Raw genomic sequence first — 18980 nt, 5'->3', positions numbered from 1 at the left:
ACAGGGCCATGCTGGTAAATAGAGGCCTGCATAACAATTTGATCAATTACACACACAATGTGAAGTCCTGCAGGAATTTACTTTATTGTACTGGACATCTGTTATAATATTGTCATAATGCATAATCAGATGGGACCTGTTCTAGCCAAGTAGGGTACCAAAAAGCAGCCGTGAATGTCCATTTAAAATGCTCAATGACAGCTTTTTGTCCATCTGCTGAATAAAATGTGTTTTTCCCCTCCCCTGTACATCACAAGAGAATGATGGTAGGCCACACAGAAGGAAGAGCATTACAAGTATTTTTACATGCTAACAAACTCTAATATTTATTTTCCATGCTGTTTGGCTGTATTGGAGAGTAGATGTAAAGAATTTGACCTGACTGAGGAGGATAGAGGGAATCATGACAGTGTTACGCTCATTCAGCCATCTTTACTTCCTATCTGTCCTGAGGACTTGAGTACGTGTAGGCCTGTCTGATGAAAAGGGCTTGTTTCCCCCCACATAGAATGGGCAATAAGTAGCAGGGGGAATGTTTAAGGAGGGTTTTAGACAGTGCTCCCTTTCTGCCTCTTTCTCCCTCTCTAAGGATTACTACTCTTAAAGACGGAAAACATCAATGCAGGTTTATTTGAAGGATGAACGCCTGTTTTGAATGGTATTTTGGAGCTGTATCATCAGGTCTTCAGTGAGGATTAGCGCTGTTAGGCTTTTTTAGCTGTGTTTCCTGTCCTGATAAATTGGCTTTCACCTTCAATCTGGGTGTAAGCCCTGGGCTCTGCTCCTCCTCACATGCGCCTCCTCTCCTCCTAGGCTGGGGTCCTACCCAAGGGCCTGCACATCCTCCTCAGCCTCCTCACTCCATCATGGAAGCATCCTTTATCCGCTTCTCTCCTCACATCAGCTCTTTTCCTTTCTAAACAAACAAGGGACAGTGAATCTCTGGTCCAGTCTGTCTCCCCAGGACCAGCCCCTGCCGCTCTGTAGCTGTCATATTTATTCTCTCTGTTCCGACCGAAGCAATTTGGCAGTGAGATCAAGGGGCGACGAGGTAACTACTAAAGTTGTATGTAACTTGGAGGCTTCCCTGTGATGATTAATCAACCAGAGGAAAATGAGCCGCTGTCCCAGCATCCCATGCATTGTGCAGCATCTGTGATGGTCAAGGCAAACAAATGGTGTGTTGCCTTTGTTGCTGAAGACGGAGCGTAACTGGACATTACAAGCAATTAATTTGACATGGCTTCATCCACGGGGTCCCCAATAGCTAATGGAGGTGTTTTCATGTAGCATGCAGTAGAAACCAGGGAGATGAGTTATGATTGAAATTAAGTAATGCATTGAATTAATAATATGCAGGGGTACGCTCAGAGAACGTCTATATTGTAATCTGTGTTTCATGGTTATTAGAGGGGTAAGGTTAGTCTTTTAGACATTGAGTGCAGTTTTATATGGTCTGGGATAAAACAGTTGACGTTGGTGTCTTTGTTCTTTTGTCTGTTTGTTAGGTATACTGCACTGTTGGAGCTAGAAACATAAGCATTTCGCTGCACCTGCAATAACATCTGCAAAATCCAGTGCTTTCAGAAAGTATTCATACCCCTTAACTTATTCCACATTTTGTTGTTACAGCCTGAATTCAAAATGGATTAAATAGATTTCTCCCCACCCATCTACACACAATAACCCATAATGACAAAGTGAAAACATGTTTTGAGAAATGTTAGCACATTTTATTTAAAATGAAATACAGATATCTAATTTACATAATTATTCACACCCCTGAGTCAATACTTTGTAGAAGCAACTTTGACGGCGATTACACTTTGAGTTGTCTCGGGTATGTCTGTATAAGCTATACACATCTGGATTTGGGGATTTTCTTCCTTGCAGATTTTCTCAAGCTCTGTTAAGTTACATGGGGAGCAGCGGTGAACAGCAATCTTCAAGTTTTTCCACAGATTTCCAATGGGATTAAGTCTGGGCTTTGGCTGGGCCATTCAAGGACTTTCACATTCTTGTTCTGAAGCCATTCCAGTGTTGCTTTGGGTCATTGTCCTATTGGAACGTAAATCTTCCCCCAGTCTAAATTCGTTTACACTCTGAAGCAGCTTCTCATCAAGGATTTGCCTGTATTTGGCTCCATTCATTGTTTCCTCTCTCCTTACCAGTCTCCCAGTCCCTGCCGCTAAAAAGCATCACCATAGCATGATGCTGCCACCACCATGCTTCAGGGTAGGGATGGTGTTAGAAAGTTGATGAACTGTGCCTGGTTTTCTCCAGCGCTTTGCATTCAGTTAAATTTTTGTCTCTTCAGACCACAGAATCTTTTGCCTTATGCTCTGTCTTTCACGTGCCTTTTTGCAAACTCCAGGCGTGCAGTGATTTATTTTTCTCAGGAGTAGCTTCTGTCTGGCCTTTAAAGCCCAGATTGGTGAAGTGCTTTAGAGACTGTTGTCCTTCTGACAGGTTCTCCCATCTCAGCCAATGAACTCTGTAGTTATGTCATTGGGTTCTTGGTCAGTTTGGTCAGACGGCCAGCTCTAGGCAAAGTCTGCGTAGTTCCATATTTTTTTTCAATTTCCCAATGATGGAGACCACTGCTCTTGGAAACTTTCAACACTAGAAATTGTTTTATACCCTTCACAGTGGTTTGTGAAAGTATTCACCCCCCTTGGCATTTTTCCTATTTTGTTGCCTTACAACCTGGAATGAAAATGGATTTTTTGGGGGGTTTGTATCATTTGATTTACACAACATGCCTACCGCTTTGAAGATGCAAAATATTTGTTATTGTGAAACAAACAAGAAATAATACAAAAAAACTGAACTTTATCGTGCATAACTATTCACCCCCCCAAAGTCAATACTTTGTACAGTCATGGTCAAAAGTTTTGAGAATGACACAAGTATTGGTCTTCACAAAGTTTGCTGCTTCAGTGTTTTTAGATATTTTTGTCAGATGTTACTATGGTATACTGAAGTATAATTACAAGCATTCCATAAGTGTCAAAGGCTTTTAATGACAATTACATTAAGTTTATAAAAATAGTCAATATTTGCAGTGTTGACCCTTCTTTTTCAAGACCTCTGCAATCCGCCCTGGCATGTTATCAATTAACTTCTGAGCCACATACTGACTGATGGCAGCCCATTCTTACATAATCAATGCTTGGAGTTTGTCAGAATTTGTGGGTTTTTGTTTGTCCAGCCGCCTCTTGAGGATTGACCACAAGTTCTCAATGGGATTAAGGTCTGGGGAGTTTCCTGGCCATGGACCCAACATGTCGATGTTTTGTTCCCTGAGCCACTTAGTTATCACTTTTGCCTTATGGCAAGGTGCTCCATCATGCTGGAAAAGGCATTGTTCGTCACCAACCTGTTCTTGGATGGTTGGGAGAAGTTGCTCTCTGAGGATGTGTTGTACCATTCTTTATTCATGGCTGTGTTCTTAGGCAAAATTGTGAGTGAGCCCACTCCCTTGGCTGAGAAGCAACCCCACACATTAATGGTCTCAGGATGCTTTACTGTTGGCATGACACAGGACTGATGGTAGTGCTCACCTTGTCTTCTCTGGACCAGCTTTCTTCCGGATGCCCCAAACAATCGGAAAGGGGATTCATCAGAGAAAATGACTTTACCCCAGTCCTCAGCAGTCCAATCCCTGTACTTTTTGCGGAATATCAGTCTGTCCCTGATGTTTTTTCTGGATAGAAGTGGCTTTCTCGCTGCCCTTCTTGACACCAGGCCATCCTCCAAAAGTCTTCGTCTCTCTGTGTGTGCAGATGCACTCACACCTGCCTGCTGCCATTCCTGAGCAAGCTCTGCACTGGTGGTGTCCCGATCCCGCAGCTGAATCAACTTTAGGAGACGGTCCTGGCGCTTGCTGGACTTTCTTGGACACCCTGAAGCCTTCTCCACAACAATTGAACCTCTATCCTTGAAGTTCTTGATGATCTGATAAATGGTTGATTTAGGTGCAATCTTACTAGCAGCAATATCCATGCCTGTGAAGCCCTTTTAGTGCAAAGCAATGATGACGGCACATGTTTCCTTGCAGGTAACCATGGTTAACAGAGGAAGAACAATGAGTTCAAGCACCACCCTCCTTTTAAAGCTTCCAGTCTGTTATTCTAACTCAATCAGCATGACAGAGTGATCTGCAGCCTTGTCCTCGTCAACACTCTCACCTGTGTTAACGAGAGACTCACTGACATGTCAGCTGGTCCTTTTGTGGCAGGACTGAAATGCAGTGGAAATGTTTTTTGGGGGATTAAGTTCATTTTCATGGCAAAGAGGGACTTTGCAATTAATTGCAATTCATCTGATCACTCTTCATAACATTCTGGAGTATATGCAAATTGCCATCATAAAAACTGAGGCAGCAGACTTTGAAAATTAATATTTGTGTCATTCTCAAAACTTTTGACCACGACTGTAGAGCCACCTTTTGCAGCAATTACAGCTGCAAGTCTCTTGGGGTATGTCTCTATATGCTTGGCACATCTAGCCACTAGGATTTCTGCCCATTCTTCAAGGCAAAACTGCTCCAGCTCCTTCAAGTTGGATGGGTTCTGCTGGTGTACAGCAATCTTTAAGTCATACCACATATTCTCAATTGGATTGAGGTCTGGGCTTTGAGTAGGCCATTCCAAGACATTTCAATGTTTCCCCTTAAACCACTTGAGTGTTGCTTTAGCAGTATGATTAGGGTCATTGTCCTGCTGGAAGGTGAACCTCCGTCCCAGTCTCAAATCTCTGGAAGACTGAAACAGGTTTCCCTCAAGAATTTCCCTGTATTTAGCGCCATCCATCATTCCTTCAATTCTGACCAGTTTCCCAGTCCCTGCCAATGGAAAAACATCCCCACAGCATGATGCTGCCACCACCATGCTTCACTGTGGGGATGGTGTTCTCGGGGTGATGAGAGGTGTTGGGTTTGCACCAGACATAGCATTTTCCTTGATGGCCAAAAAGCTCAATTTTAGTCTCATCTGACCAGAGTACCTACTTCCATATGTTTGGGGAGTCTCACATGCCTTTTGGCGAACACCAAACGTTTTTGCTTATTTTTTTCTTAAAGCAATGGCTATTTTATTGCCACTCTTCCGTAAAGCCCAGCTCTGTGGAGTGTACGGCTTAAAGTAGTCCTATGGACAGATACTCCAATCTCCGCTTTGGAGCTTTGCAGCTCCTTCAGGGTTATCTTTGGTCTCTTTGTTGCCTCTCTGATGAATGCCCTCCTAGCCTGGTCCGTGAGTTTTGGTGGGCAGCCCTCTCTTGGCAGGTTTGTTGTGGTGCCATATTCTTTCCATTTTTTAAATAATGGATTTAATGGTGTTCCGTGGGATGTTCAAAGTTTTTAATATTTTTTTTATAACCCAACCCTGATCTGTACTTCTCCACAACTTTGTCCCTGACCTGTTTGGAGAGCTCCTTGGTCTTCATGGTGCCGCTTGCTTGGTGTTGCCCCTTGCTTAGTGGTTTTGCAGACTCTGGGGCCTTTCAGAACAGGTGTGTGTGATATATATATATATATATATATATATACTGAGATCATGTGACAGATCATGTGACACTTAGATTGCACACAGGTGGACTTTATTTAACTAATTATGTGACTTCTGAAGGTAATTGGTTGCACCAGATCTTATTTAGGGGCTTCATAGCAAAGGGGGTGAATACATACAGTGGGGGAAAAAAGTATTTAGTCAGCCACCAATTGTGCAAGTTCTCCCACTTAAAAAGATGAGAGAGGCCTGTAATTTTCATCATAGGTACACGTCAACTATGACAGACAAATTGAGAAAAAAAAATCCAGAAAATCACATTGTAGGATTTTTAATGAATTTATTTGCAAATTATGGTGGAAAATAAGTATTTGGTCATCTACAAACAAGCAAGATTTCTGGCTCTCACAGACCTGTAACTTCTTCTTTAAGAGGGTCCTCTGTCTTCCACTCGTTACCTGTATTAATGGCACCTGTTTGAACTTGTTATCAGTATAAAAGACACCTGTCCACAACCTCAAACAGTCACACTCCAAACTCCACTATGGCCAACACCAAAGAGCTGTCAAAGGACACCAGAAACAAAATTGTAGACCTGCACCAGGCTGGGAAGACTGAATCTGCAATACGTAAGCAGCTTGGTTTGAAGAAATCAACTGTGGGAGCAATTATTAGGAAATGGAAGACATACAAGACCACTGATAATCTCCCTCGATCTGGGGCTCCACGCAAGATCTCACCCCGTGGGGTCAAAATGATCACAAGAACGGTGAGCAAAAATCGCAGAACCACACGGGGGGACCTAGTGAATGACCTGCAGAGAGCTGGGACCAAAGTAACAAAGCCTACCATCAGTAACACACTACGCCGCCAGGGACTCAAATCCTGCAGTGCCAGACGTGTCCCCCTGCTTAAGCCAGTACATGTCCAGGCCCGTCTGAAGTTTGCTAGAGTGCATTTGGATGATCCAGAAGAGGATTGGGAGAATGTCATATGGTCAGATGAAACCAAAATAGAACTTTTTGGTAAAAACTCAACTCGTCGTGTTTGGAGGACAAAGAATGCTGAGTTGCAGCCAAAGAACACCATACCTACTGTGAAGCATGGGGGTGGAAACATCATGCTTTGGGGCTGTTTTTCTGCAAAGGGACCAGGACGACTGATCCGTGTAAAGGAAAGAATGAATGGGGCCATGTATCGTGAGATTTTGAGTGAAAACCTCCTTCCATCAGCAAGGGCATTGAAGATGAAACGTGGCTGGGTCTTTCAGCATGACAATGATCCCAAACACACCGCCCGGGCAACGAAGGAGTGGCTTCGTAAGAAACATTTCAAGGTCCTGGAGTGGCCTAGCCAGTCTCCAGATCTCAACCCCATAGAAAATCTTTGGAGGGCGTTGAAAGTCCGTGTTGCTCAGCGACAGCCCCAAAACATCACTGCTCTAGAGGAGATCTGCATGGAGGAATGGGCCAAAATACCAGCAACAGTGAGTGAAAACCTTGTGAAGACTTACAGAAAATGTTTGACCTGTGTCATTGCCAACAAAGGGTATATAAAAAAGTATTGAGAAACTTTTGTTATTGACCAAATACTTATTTTCCACCATCATTTGCAAATAAATTCATTAAAAATCCTACAATGTAATCTTCTGGATTTTTTGTTGACGTGTACCTATGATGAAAATTACAGGCCTCTCTCATCTTTTTAAGTGGGAGAACTTGCACAATTGGTGGCTGACTAAATACTTTTTTTCCCCACTGTATGCACGCACCACTTTTCCATAGTTCATTTTTTTCATTTCACTTCACCAATTTGGACTTTTGTGTATGTCCATTACATGAAATCCAAATAAAAATCCATTTAAATTACAGGTTGTAATGCAACAAAGTAGGGAAAATGCCAAGGGGGATGAATACTTTTGCAAGGCACTGTGTGCCTCATCACAATTATATTTTGGAGACCTACGGACAGTTCCTTAGACTTCATGGTATAGTTTCTGCTTCGACATACACTTCATGACCGAAAGTATGTGGAAACATTCTCGTCGGACATCTCACTCCAAAATCATGGGCATTAATATGGCGTTAGTCCCCCCTTTTTTCTGCTATAACAGCCTCCACTCTTCTGGGAAGGCTTTCCACTAGATGTTGGAACATTGCTGTGGGGACTTGCTTCCATTCAGCAACGAGCATCAGTGAGGTCGGGCACAGATGTTGGGTGATTAGGCCTGGCTCGTAGTCAGTTCCAATTCAGCCCAAAGGTGTTCGATGGGGTTGAGGTCATGTGCAGGCCAGTCAAGTTCTTCCACACCGATCTCGACAAACCATTTCTGTATGGACCTCGCTTTGTGCACAGGGGCATTGTCATTCTGAAATAGGAAAGGGCCTTCCCCAAACTGTTGCCACAAAGTTGGAAGCACATAATTATCTAGAATGTCATTGTATGCTGTAGCATTAAGATTTCCCTTCACTGGAACTAAGGGGCCTTGTCCGAACCATGAAAAATAGCTCCAGACCATTATTCCTCCTCCACCAAACTTTACAGTTGGCACTACGCTTTGGGGCAGGAAACCCATTTCATGAAGCTCCCGATGAACAGTTCTGGTGCTGATGTTGCTTCCAGAGGCAGTTTGGAACTCGGTAGTGAAACGATTTTTACGCGCTTCAGCACTCGGTGGTCCTGTTCTGTGAGCTTGTGTGGCCTACCACTTCGCGGCTGAGCCGTTGTTGCTCCTAGACTTTTCCACTTCACAATAACAGCACTTACAGTTGACCAGGGCAGCTCTAGCAGGGCACAAATGTGACTTGTTGGAAAGGTGGCATTCTATGACGGTGCCACGTTGAAAGTCACTGAGCTCTTCAGTAAGGCCTGTCTATTGCAAATGTTTGTCTATGGAGATTGCATGGCAGTGAGCTCGATTTTATAGACCTTTCAGCAACGGGTGTGGCTGAAATAGCCGAATCCATTAATTTGACGGGATGTCCACATACCTTTTTGTATTTATTGTGTATACTGCCAACTGTGGGACCTTATATAGACAGGTGTGTTCCTTTCTAAATCATGTCCAAACAATTGAATTGGCCACAGGTGGACTCCAAGTTGTAGTGACATATCAAGGATGATCAAAGGAAATTGGATGCACCTGAGCAAAATGTGGAGTGTCATAGCAAAAGGGTGTGAATACTTATGTAAATAAATTTGCTAACATTTCTAAAAACATGTTTTTACTTTGTCATTATGGGGTATTGTGTGTAGATGGGTGAGGAAAAAAATTATTTAATTAATTTTTTAATTCAGCCTGTATGTGGAATAAGTCAAGGTGTATAAATACTCTCTGAAGGCACTGTATGTGTTTTATTTAGTTTTAAGTTTAGTTTAAAACAAGTGATAGACAACAATACAGATAAAAACAAATACAAAAAAAGTGTGCAGGTGTAGTTGGACCAATACTACTTGATTTAATTTGTCCCCTCTGCAGTGCCCCATCCACAGAAGCAGCTTGCCTACAACACCTCAAAGGCAGGAGTGGTCAAACTGACACAGACACTTGGCACAGAGTGGATCGACAGAGGGGTCCGTGTTAACTGCATCTCACCGTAAGTTTGTGTCCCACATGTTTGTTTTATATAAATGGCCTGGCTTCAGAATAGGCCTATAGTATCAATGTCAGGTCTTATCTGTATCCCCATGCCACAACAGTTTACACATCACAAATAAGGCCCACCCACTGGGGAGCCAGGCCCAGCCAATCAGAAATAGTTTTTCCCAAGAAAAGGGCTTTATTACAGACAGAAATACTAATCTGTTTCATCAGCTGTCCGGGTGGCTGGTCTCAGACGATCCCGCAGGTGAAGATGCCCGACGTGGGGGTCCTGGGCTGGCGTGGTTACACGTGGTCTGCGGTTGTGAGGCCAGTTGGACGTACTGCCAAATTCCCTAAAACAACGTTTGAGGCAGCTTATGGTAGAGAAATTAACATGACATTTTCTGGCAACAGCTCTGGTGGACATTCCTGCAGTCAGCCTGCCAATTGCACGCTCCCTCAACTTGATACATCTGTGGCATTGTGTTGTGTGTCAAAACTGCACATTTTAGAGTGGTCTTTTATTGGCCCCAGCACAAGGTGCACCTGTGTAATGATCATGCTGTTTAACATCTACGGGATCGGGTGTCCCTTATACGGGACGGTTGAGCTAACGTGCGCTAATGTGATTAGCATAACTGTTGTAAGTAACATCAAACTTTCCAGGACGTAGAAATGTCTTATATAGGCAGAAAGCTTAAATTCCTGTTAATCTAAATGCACTGTCCAATTTACAGTAGCTATTACAGTGAAAAACTACCATGCTATTGTTTGAGGAGAGTGCATAGCATCAAAAAACTTATCACGGCAACTACATTATTAGCTCAGAAAGTGTTTTGCATCATTACATACAGCCGGGAAAAACTATTGGATATCAGAGCGGCGGTAACTCACCAGCATTACGACCAGGAATACGACTTTCCCGAAGCAGATCCTTTGGTTGCTCTCCCCAGGGCAACTGAACTGATTCCAGCGGCTGACCCAAAACATCGCCGGCGGAAGAGAGGCACTTGGAGCGGCCTGCTGGTCCGACTAAGGAGGCGTGCACACCACCCACCGCTTCCAAGTATTCTACTCGCTAATGTTCAGTCTTTAGTTAACAAAGTCGACGAACTACGGGCAAGGATTTCTTTCCAGAGACACATCAAGGCCTGTAACATACTCTGTTTCACGGAAACATGGCTCTCTTGGGATATTCTGTCAGAATCGGTCCAGCCAGATGGGTTCTCAGTTCATCGCGCAGACTGGAATAAATATCTCTCCGGGAAGCAGAAGGGCGGAGGTGTGTGTTTCATGATTAACGACTCGTGGTGTAATTGTAGTTAACATAGAGGAACTCGAGTCCTTCTGTTCACCCGACCTAGAATATCTCACAATCAAATGCCGACCGTATTATCTCCCAAGATAATTTTCTTTGGTTATAGTCACGGCCGTGTATATCCCCCCTCAAGCCGATACCACTACGGTCCTCAAATAACTTCACTGGCCCTAATGCAAACTGGAAACCACATATCCTGAGGCTGCATTTATTGTAGCCGGGGATTTTAACAAAGCAAATTTGAGGACTAGGCTGCCGAAGTTCTATCAACATATCAACTGTTGTACTCGCGCAGCTAAAATCCTCGACCATTGCTATTCAAACTTCCGGGATGGTTATAAGGCCCTCCCCTGCCCTCCTTTCGGCAAATCTGACCACGACTCCATTTTGCTTCTCCCTTCCTATAGGCAGAAACTCAAACATGGGGCGGTGCACAATTGGCCCAGTGTCGTCCAGGGTAGGGGAGAGAATGGCCGGCAGGGATGTAGCTCAGTTGGTAGAGCATGGCGTTTGCAACGCCAGGGTTGTGGGTTCGTTTCCCACGGGGGCCAGTATGAAAAATAAATAATGTATGCACTCACTAACTGTAAGTCGCTCTGGATAAGAGCGTCTGCTAAATGACAAAAAAATTTAAAAATGTAAATGTAAACAGGAAGTACCCATGCTAAGGACTATTCAACGCTGGTCTGACCAATCGGAATCCACGCTTCAAGATTGTTTTCATCACGTGGACTGGGATATGTTCCGGGTAGCTTCCGAAAATAATTTTGACATATACACTGAAACAGTGACTGAGTTTATCAGGAAGTCTATAGGTGATGATGTGCCAACTGTGACTATTAAAACCTACCCTAACCAGGAACCGTGGATAGATGGCAGCAATCTCGCAAATCTGAAAGCGCAAACCACCGCATTCAACCATGGCAAGGTGACTGGGAATATGGCAGAATACAAACAGTGTAGCTACTCACTCCGCAAGGCAATTAAACTGGCAAAACATCAGTATAGAGACAAAGTGGAGTCGCAATTCAACGGCTCAGACACGAGACGTATGTGGCAGGGTCTACAGACAATCACAGACTACAAAAAGAAAACCATCCACGTCGCCGACACCAACGTCTCGCTTCCAGACAAGCTAAACACCTTCTTCGTCCGCTTTGAGGATAACACAGTGCCACTGACGAGGCCCACTACCAAGGACTGTGGCCTCTCCTTCTCCATGGCCGACGTGATTAAGACATTTAAGCATGTTAACCCTTTAAGGCTGCCGGCCCAGACGGCATCCCTAGCCGCGTCCTCAGAGCATGCGCAGACCAGCTGGCTGGTGTGTTCATGGACATATTCAATCTCTCCCTTTCCCAGTCTGCTGTTCCCACATGCTTCAAGAGGGCCACCATTGTTCCTGTACCCAAGAAAGCAAAGGGAACTGAACTAAATGACTATCGCCCTGTAGCACTCACCTCTGTCATCATGAAGTGCTTTGAGAGACTAGTCAAGGATCATATCACCTCTACCTTACCTGTCACCCTAGACCCACTTCAATTTGCTTACCGCCCCAATAGATCCACAGACGATGCAATTGCCATCACACTGCACAGGTAAGGTAGGAAACTACATCTCCACTTCGCTGATCCTCAACACTGAGGCCCCACGAGTGTCCGTGCTCAGCCCCCTCCTGTACTCCCTGTTCACCCATGAATGCGTGGCCAAGCACGCCTCCAACTCAATCATCAAGTTTGCAGACGACACAACAGTAGTAGGCTTGATTACCAACAATGACGAGACCGCCTACAGGGAGGAGGTGAGGGCTCGTCAGGAAAAATAACCTCTCACTCAACATCAACAAAACAAAGGAGATGATCATGGACTTCAGGAAACAGCAGAGGGTGCACCCACCTATCCGTATCGACGGGACTGCAGTGGAGAAGGTGGAAAGCTTCAAGTTCCTTGGCGTACACATCACCGACAAACTGAAATGGTCCACCCACGCAGACAGTGTGGTGAAGAAGGCGCAACAGAGCCTCTTCAACCTCAGGAGGCTGAAGAAATGTGGCTTATCACCTAAAACCCTCACAAACTTTTACAGATGCACAATTGAGAACATCCTGTCGAGCTGTATCACCGCCTGGTACGGCAACTGCACCACCCACAACCGCAGGGCTCTCCAGAGGGTGGTGCGGTCTGCCAAACGCATTACCGGGGGCAAACTACCCGCCCTCCAAGACACATACAGCACCCGATGTCACAGGAAGGCCAAAAAGATCATCAAGGACATCAACCACCCGAGCCACTGCCTGTTCACCCCGCTATCATCCAGAAGACAAGGTCAGTACAGGTGCATCAAAGCTGGGACCGAGAGAATGAAAAACAGCTTCTATCTCAAGGCCTTCAGACTGTTAAATAGCCATCACTAGCACATTAGAGGCTGCTGCTGCTGCCTATTGAAATCACTGGCCACTTTAAGAAATGGAACACTAGTCACTTTAATAATGTTTACATATCTTGCACTACTCATCTCATATGTATATACTGCATTCTATTCTATAATATTATTCTGTATCTTAGTCCATGCCGCTCTTGCTTGTCCATATATGTATATATTCTTAAATCCCATTCCTTACTTTTTTGTGTGTATTGGGTATATGTTGTGAAATTGTTAGATATTACTGCACTGTCGGAGCTAGAAGCACAAGCATTTCGCTACACCCGCTATAACATCTGCTAAACACATGTATGTGATAAATAAAATGTGATTTGATACATTCACCTCTGAAGGTAAATAATGTACTTACATTCAGTAATCTTGCTCTTGTTTGTCATCCTAATGGTCCCAGAGATAAAATGTAGCGTACTTTTGTATGATAAAATCCATTTTTATATTCAAATGTAGGAACTGGGTTCTACTGTTTGAATCCCTGCTGTCTCTGGCTCCACACCCACCCCGCCCGGCCATCTAGATGTGTGAAAGTTAGTGTATAAGCTAATGATCCATCATGTATGACATTCCTGGGAGTGTGTAAACTTACATTTTGTATTTCCATATCATTTTTGTATGTTCTCTATAGTTATGTACTTGAAAATGTATCAATTGACCAATTCGGCACTTTTGGGCAGACTTGATACAAAATAGTCCAGTATTGCAATGCTTCACTCAATCTGAAACTTTGCACACACTGCTTCTGTCTAGTGGACAAAATATAAATTGCGCCTAAACTGCGATATTATATTAAGTGTCCGTTCCTTAAGCGGTTAATCAGCTTCTTGATATGCCACACCTGTCAGGTAGATGGATTATCTTGGCAAAGGAGAAATGCTCACTAACAGGGATGTAAACAATTTTGTGACCAAAAGAGAAATAAGCTTTTTGTGCATATGGAACATTTCTGGGATCTTTTATTTCGCCTCATGAAACATGGGACCAACACTTTACATGTTGCGTTTATATTTTTGTTCAGTATATATTGTTATTTGTTGAGCTGCCAAGAACAGTAATGATGAGGTGTTGATTGACTGTTTTCCCCCATTGGAAAGGCTCCATTTGAGAATGAGGCACCCATTTAAGCCCTCAAACAATGTGCTCAGGCATAATTAGATGGTGTCTTGAGGGAGGAATCAACCAAACTCTTGCTCTAATTGTTATATTCAATTAGGGAATCAAATGAGCATCCTCACTCAAAGTGTCTCCACAACAATAGCACATTGTTTGTGTCTAGTTGTCTGTGAAGCTGTGTGGTGGGAAGAAGAGGACAGAGGAAGAGCTCTTTGCTGTGTGTGTGTGTGTGTGTGTGTGTTAAGTGGAGCATCCCTTAGCCATCCCTGAGCAAATCTGTCCGGTGGCTCGGCGTGCGGGGCCCCGTCACCGCCCCCAGAACAAAGCGCCCACTCTCACGCCACTCTGCTTTATTTATCGCTAGCTTGTTTGCTAATTTTAATTTGCAAAGAAGCAATTCTTTCCCCCCTCTAACTGGTGGTCTCAATGGGGCGCTGATTTCTTAGAAGTGACAGTCGGTAAATATGCATAAAGGGACACAATTAGCGAGTGCGAGGTTGACTGCAGCCTGATTTCATTGGCAACTTTAGCCGCGTCAGTGATAAGCTGCATTATCTAGAAAATTGGCTGAGGGAAAACAGCACCTCTGATTGCCAGGAAAGGTTCCAGATAACAGGGTGCTGAAGAGAAATATAATTGAGGTGGAATATGTTAACCAAGGTGTCACATGCTTCTTGGAGCCGCTAATTTATCCAAATGTTGGAATTTGTATCAAGGCACAGCCAGGAATACTCTCTATGCCTAACATGTTGGGTACGGGCTAAAGATGAGTCGACCGTGAAGCTTTTAGTTACTGTCATATTGATTGTGTGAAAAGCCTGAAGTCGTCTCACATTAGACACAGCTGTGTTGACATGTTTATCCAAATTATATATTTCAATAGGTGGAGAGAAAATCATTGGTCATGATAGATTAATTCTGACATTAGATTGGATGAAGTATCGTCTAAACTTGAAAGTACCTATGTCTCAGAGGAGGAAATCCAATTAGGAAATCACTACAGTACCAACACACCTGTTTCCTTTAAATGCCACTCAAGCACTATGCCTGAGAATCAAACCGGCTCAAGCACATATCAAGCAGGAATCAGGGAGACGCAGAGAAAGTGATTATGTACAGGCTGCTGAAGGCAAGTTACACCTAGGATCCTGTCGTACCCGGTGGCGCTTCCTGCGACGTGCCAGTCATTTAACACCACGGGTCTCACTGTAAATATCATCAGAGATGTACCCTTTTTCTGAAGGGTAATTGGGTTTATTTATTATTTTATTTTGGTTACCAAAATGGTGGCTCTGAAATGCCCCACTGCTGTCACTCCTGGCTTTGTAGTCTGATGTCTCTGAATTCTCTTTCCCTCCATCTCTGTCTCTCCCTCTCTCTTTTCAGGGGGATTGTTGACACCCCTCTCATCCACTCGGAGAGTTTGAGGCCTCTGGTGAAGCGCTGGCTGTCAGATATCCCTGCTGGACGACTGGCTCTAGTGACAGACCTGCAAGCTGCAGTGGTCTACTTGGCATCTGACGCCTCCGACTACATGACAGGGCATAACTTAGTCATAGACGGTGGGCAAAGTCTGTGGTAGAGAGGGGGAGAAGCTTCATATTTTCCACTCTTGGAACCACAGGTGTCTGGTGGCACCTTAATTGGGGAGGACGGCTCATAATAATGGCTGGAACAGAATAAATGGAATGATATCAAGCACTTGGTTTCTATGTGTTTGATTTCACTCGATTCCAGCCATTATTATGAGCCGTCCTCCCCTCATCAGCCTCCTGTGGCACCCACTGTGACTGATCTCCACAGGGAGAATTGGATAACAGAGAGATTAGGTCAGACTGATTACCTCACTGGTTTACCATTATCTATGTCAGATTGGAGATTATTTTAGTTTCATACAGTACTGTTCACATAAAAGGGACATTTATTTAGACACAATTGTGCTTTTATATCTCTGTTAATTTTCTTGACAGAAATGCACACTTTGTTGCCATCCTTTGTATGCTGATCATATCCCTTCTACATGGTGCTATCCTTTGGACATCTGTGTTTTTATACAGAAACATTTTTCACGCTGGTATCTGTGAGTGACTCTTATATAGAAGTATTGACACCATTGGCCCCGTCAGAGGTATTTGTTTCATAAGTGCAAAGTACTTGAATAGGGTTCATAGTTCAAGATTTTAATACACTGAATGCATGCTGCTTTCTACTGTGCAAGTACAGTACATACTGGATATTAGATTGCAAAAGATGGGTTGGGCATAGTAGACAGTACTGAGATGTGTATGACAAGATGCTATCTGTTTCTCAAATAAACACTATCAAAACTAATATTGTAACGTAATCCTTTCCTTATGGGGACTACATACTGAACACAGAAATAAGGTTTCAAAACTATCTAGACATTGTATGCATAGAAATGTGTAATATCTCCCTGTTTGACAGTCCTGGGCTGGTTGTGTTTCTCTGGGTACCATAGCGTACCCCCACCCCCCCTCAGCTCTTCTCTCTCATGGTTTTGCTGATTGGTCCCTCAAGTGGTGCTTACAATCTGCATCTTAATTGCTCCCTGATCTGTTTATGTGCTGAAAAACAATGCTTAAAGGAGGTTAGCTGAGGGCACGACCTTAGTCACTGCAATTATACCAAAGGAGTGTCCAATTAGCACCATCTATGCTATGAGACAGTGCTTGTGTTTGTGTGAGCAACTTCTCACTATTAGTGGCCATACTCAGATTTACATAATGGGGTCTGGTCATTAACTGGGCTAGTGAGTGAGAGGATCCCATTTAGATATGGAAAGATCTGACGATCTCTGCATTTCAGTTGGATTTGATGTAGAAGACATACCAAACCTGCATGGTAGATAGATACATCTTCCTCACAGGACAGTATCAGAAATTAGATTTATGTAATCAGTGAATGTAAGAATCTATCCAGAATGAGCTAATAAACATGTTAATGTAATGAGGGTAGAATATTAGTTAGGCATTTCGTCAGATGGCCACAAAGGGGCAGTCTAGAGACAGGAAGCCACAGATATTTGCCATCTCCACCTTTCAGGATACAGGATAATCACTGTTTGAATGTGGGGTTATCAAGAACATTATTTGCCACTATCCGAGGGTAATAACAAAGGGTCTGCTATATGTATATGTGAGGAAATTATGATTAAAAGGACATCTGCAATTCTAGAGTGCAAACAGCTGGACATGGGATGAATCTATGATGAAATGTTGAACAAACACAATGTACAGTACTTTCGATTTAAAATGCAGTTTAACTGAAATGGTTACATTTCCAATGTATGAAAAATGTAATTACTATATATTCATCTGTTGCTACTGCTTGCCAAGAGATGAGGTGAGTAATTGTCAAGGTTCACAGTAATTGTTATGCAAATATCTAGCCAGTTTATGTTGGGAATTGTAATAACTGTTCTGATTGTAATCTACCGTCATAATCTTAAGTAAAGACATGTCAGTTAACAACTTCAGTTGTGATTTTCCATCAGATGTACCTAAACACAGGTTGACGGGTCATACAAACAGTAGGTGTATAATTTTGTCAATTCATTAAAGTGTTGCCTATAGTTTCTAAGGCATAACTATTGTAGCATCCACAGCAACATGGGCGGCAGGTAGCTTAGTGGGTAAGAGCGTTGTGCCAGTAACCGAAAGGTCGCTGGTTCTAATCCCCGAGCCGACTAGGTGAGAAGTCTGTCGATGTGCCCTTAAGCAAGGCACTTAACCCTAATTGCTCCTGTAAGTCGCTCTGGATAAGAGCGTCTGCTAAATGACTAAAATGTAATGTAAAATGTAAACTCCATCCTCTGTACTGCTGCCTACAACACCTCACTTTAGTCAGGAGTTTATTCACAGCATAATTCTGTGGCACAGTCTAAACTGTTTTGATGTTATTATGTTTTGTATTGCTCTAAACGGTTTCAAAGCCCTTTTTGAAGGTCTTGTTTTCCCTGGAAAGTGCAGCCACAAGAGCCAAATCAAGTATTTTGAGCTGAAAATGTGATCTCTCTCCAAACCTATGGCTTGCTTCATGAGGTGTAAGTGATCTTGAATACATTATTTATGACCTCCTGCAATTATGCTCAGGAGCGGGGCACGCGAACATGCCGGTGTTGTGCGAAAGGGTTCTTCAGCATAAAGCATTTGTGCCCTCGCACTTCAAATCAACTTTGATTAATGTCCATGCCTGTCCTGGAATGCAACATTTTACAGCAGAAGTGAATCGTGAGTAGCCCTGGGTCGATGCGACAACAGGAGGAGACAACACAGAGTGGAGCACAGCCTGTATCTGGGTGAGAGAGTACGTCAGGGTTTATAGATGACATATTAATATTTGACAACATCAATACCCTTTTATTTATGTATTTTATTGTGCCTCAGGCCTAGTCTAGTGAGTGAGATATTTGAAAATGAAATGTATAGCCTTTATAAATGGAGCTAAGGCTCCTACTACAGCAAGTCTAAATGGCCTATCGTGTCAATAAGAAGTGTGGACAAAAATCAATTATAAAAAATAATTTAGCTTTCAACAGCTCAATAAATGCTTAATTTTACTGATGTAAATCAAATTAAATCACATCTCAACCATATTGAGATTATATGTTTATCAAAATTAGGAAGGGTAGAGAGTAGAAAATGGGGGACCAAGTACCTTGATAGTGTTGAAAGACAATTGACACAATAAAAGCCTCTGTCAATTTTAACAACGGTGTCACAACTCTGTAGTAGGTTAAAGGTCCAATTACTGTGATTGTTTATTTTTGTGTCTTGGTAGAAAGCTATTTCTCTAGCAAGAATTTAGCTAGGACTGTCTGGGAGTGGCCTAAGCGAGGGGCCTTATTGGAGGAACCTAATGAGAGGGATATGTAACCTGAAAACTAGCTGTTATTGGCAGAGAGGTTTGAAACTCTCCTTGCTATTGGTCTATTCACTTCCTTCCAGCAAAACAACTTGACATTTCAGGCTGTCTTTTCAAACAGTTTTTACACTAAAA

At 43.2% G+C, this 18980-nt stretch overlaps 1 protein-coding gene across 3 annotated transcripts in view; it reads left to right on the top strand.

Annotated features, from left to right (window-relative positions):
• The window catches only part of LOC311139012 (uncharacterized protein), a 36202-nt gene extending 19910 nt beyond the window's left edge, over nucleotides 1-16292 (top strand). For 2 of the 3 annotated variants that reach the window (XM_084173840.1, XM_084173841.1), the window contains exons 10-11: nucleotides 8989-9106; nucleotides 15348-16292. In XM_084173840.1, coding sequence (XP_084029966.1) covers nucleotides 8989-9106; nucleotides 15348-15543 — 314 coding nt within the window. In that variant the 3' untranslated portion in view covers nucleotides 15544-16292. The remainder of the gene's footprint in view (nucleotides 1-8988; nucleotides 9107-15347) is intronic. The other variant, XR_014614074.1, reaches the window with a different exon arrangement.
• The last annotated feature ends 2688 nt before the right edge of the window (nucleotides 16293-18980 follow it).

Source organism: Coregonus lavaretus, assembly GCF_964263955.1.
Source record: "Coregonus lavaretus genome assembly, chromosome: 12".
Taxonomy (NCBI): Eukaryota; Metazoa; Chordata; class Actinopteri; order Salmoniformes; family Salmonidae; genus Coregonus; species Coregonus lavaretus.
Note: the sequence above shows the minus strand (reverse complement) of the source record. Positions and strands in the feature narration are given on the sequence as shown.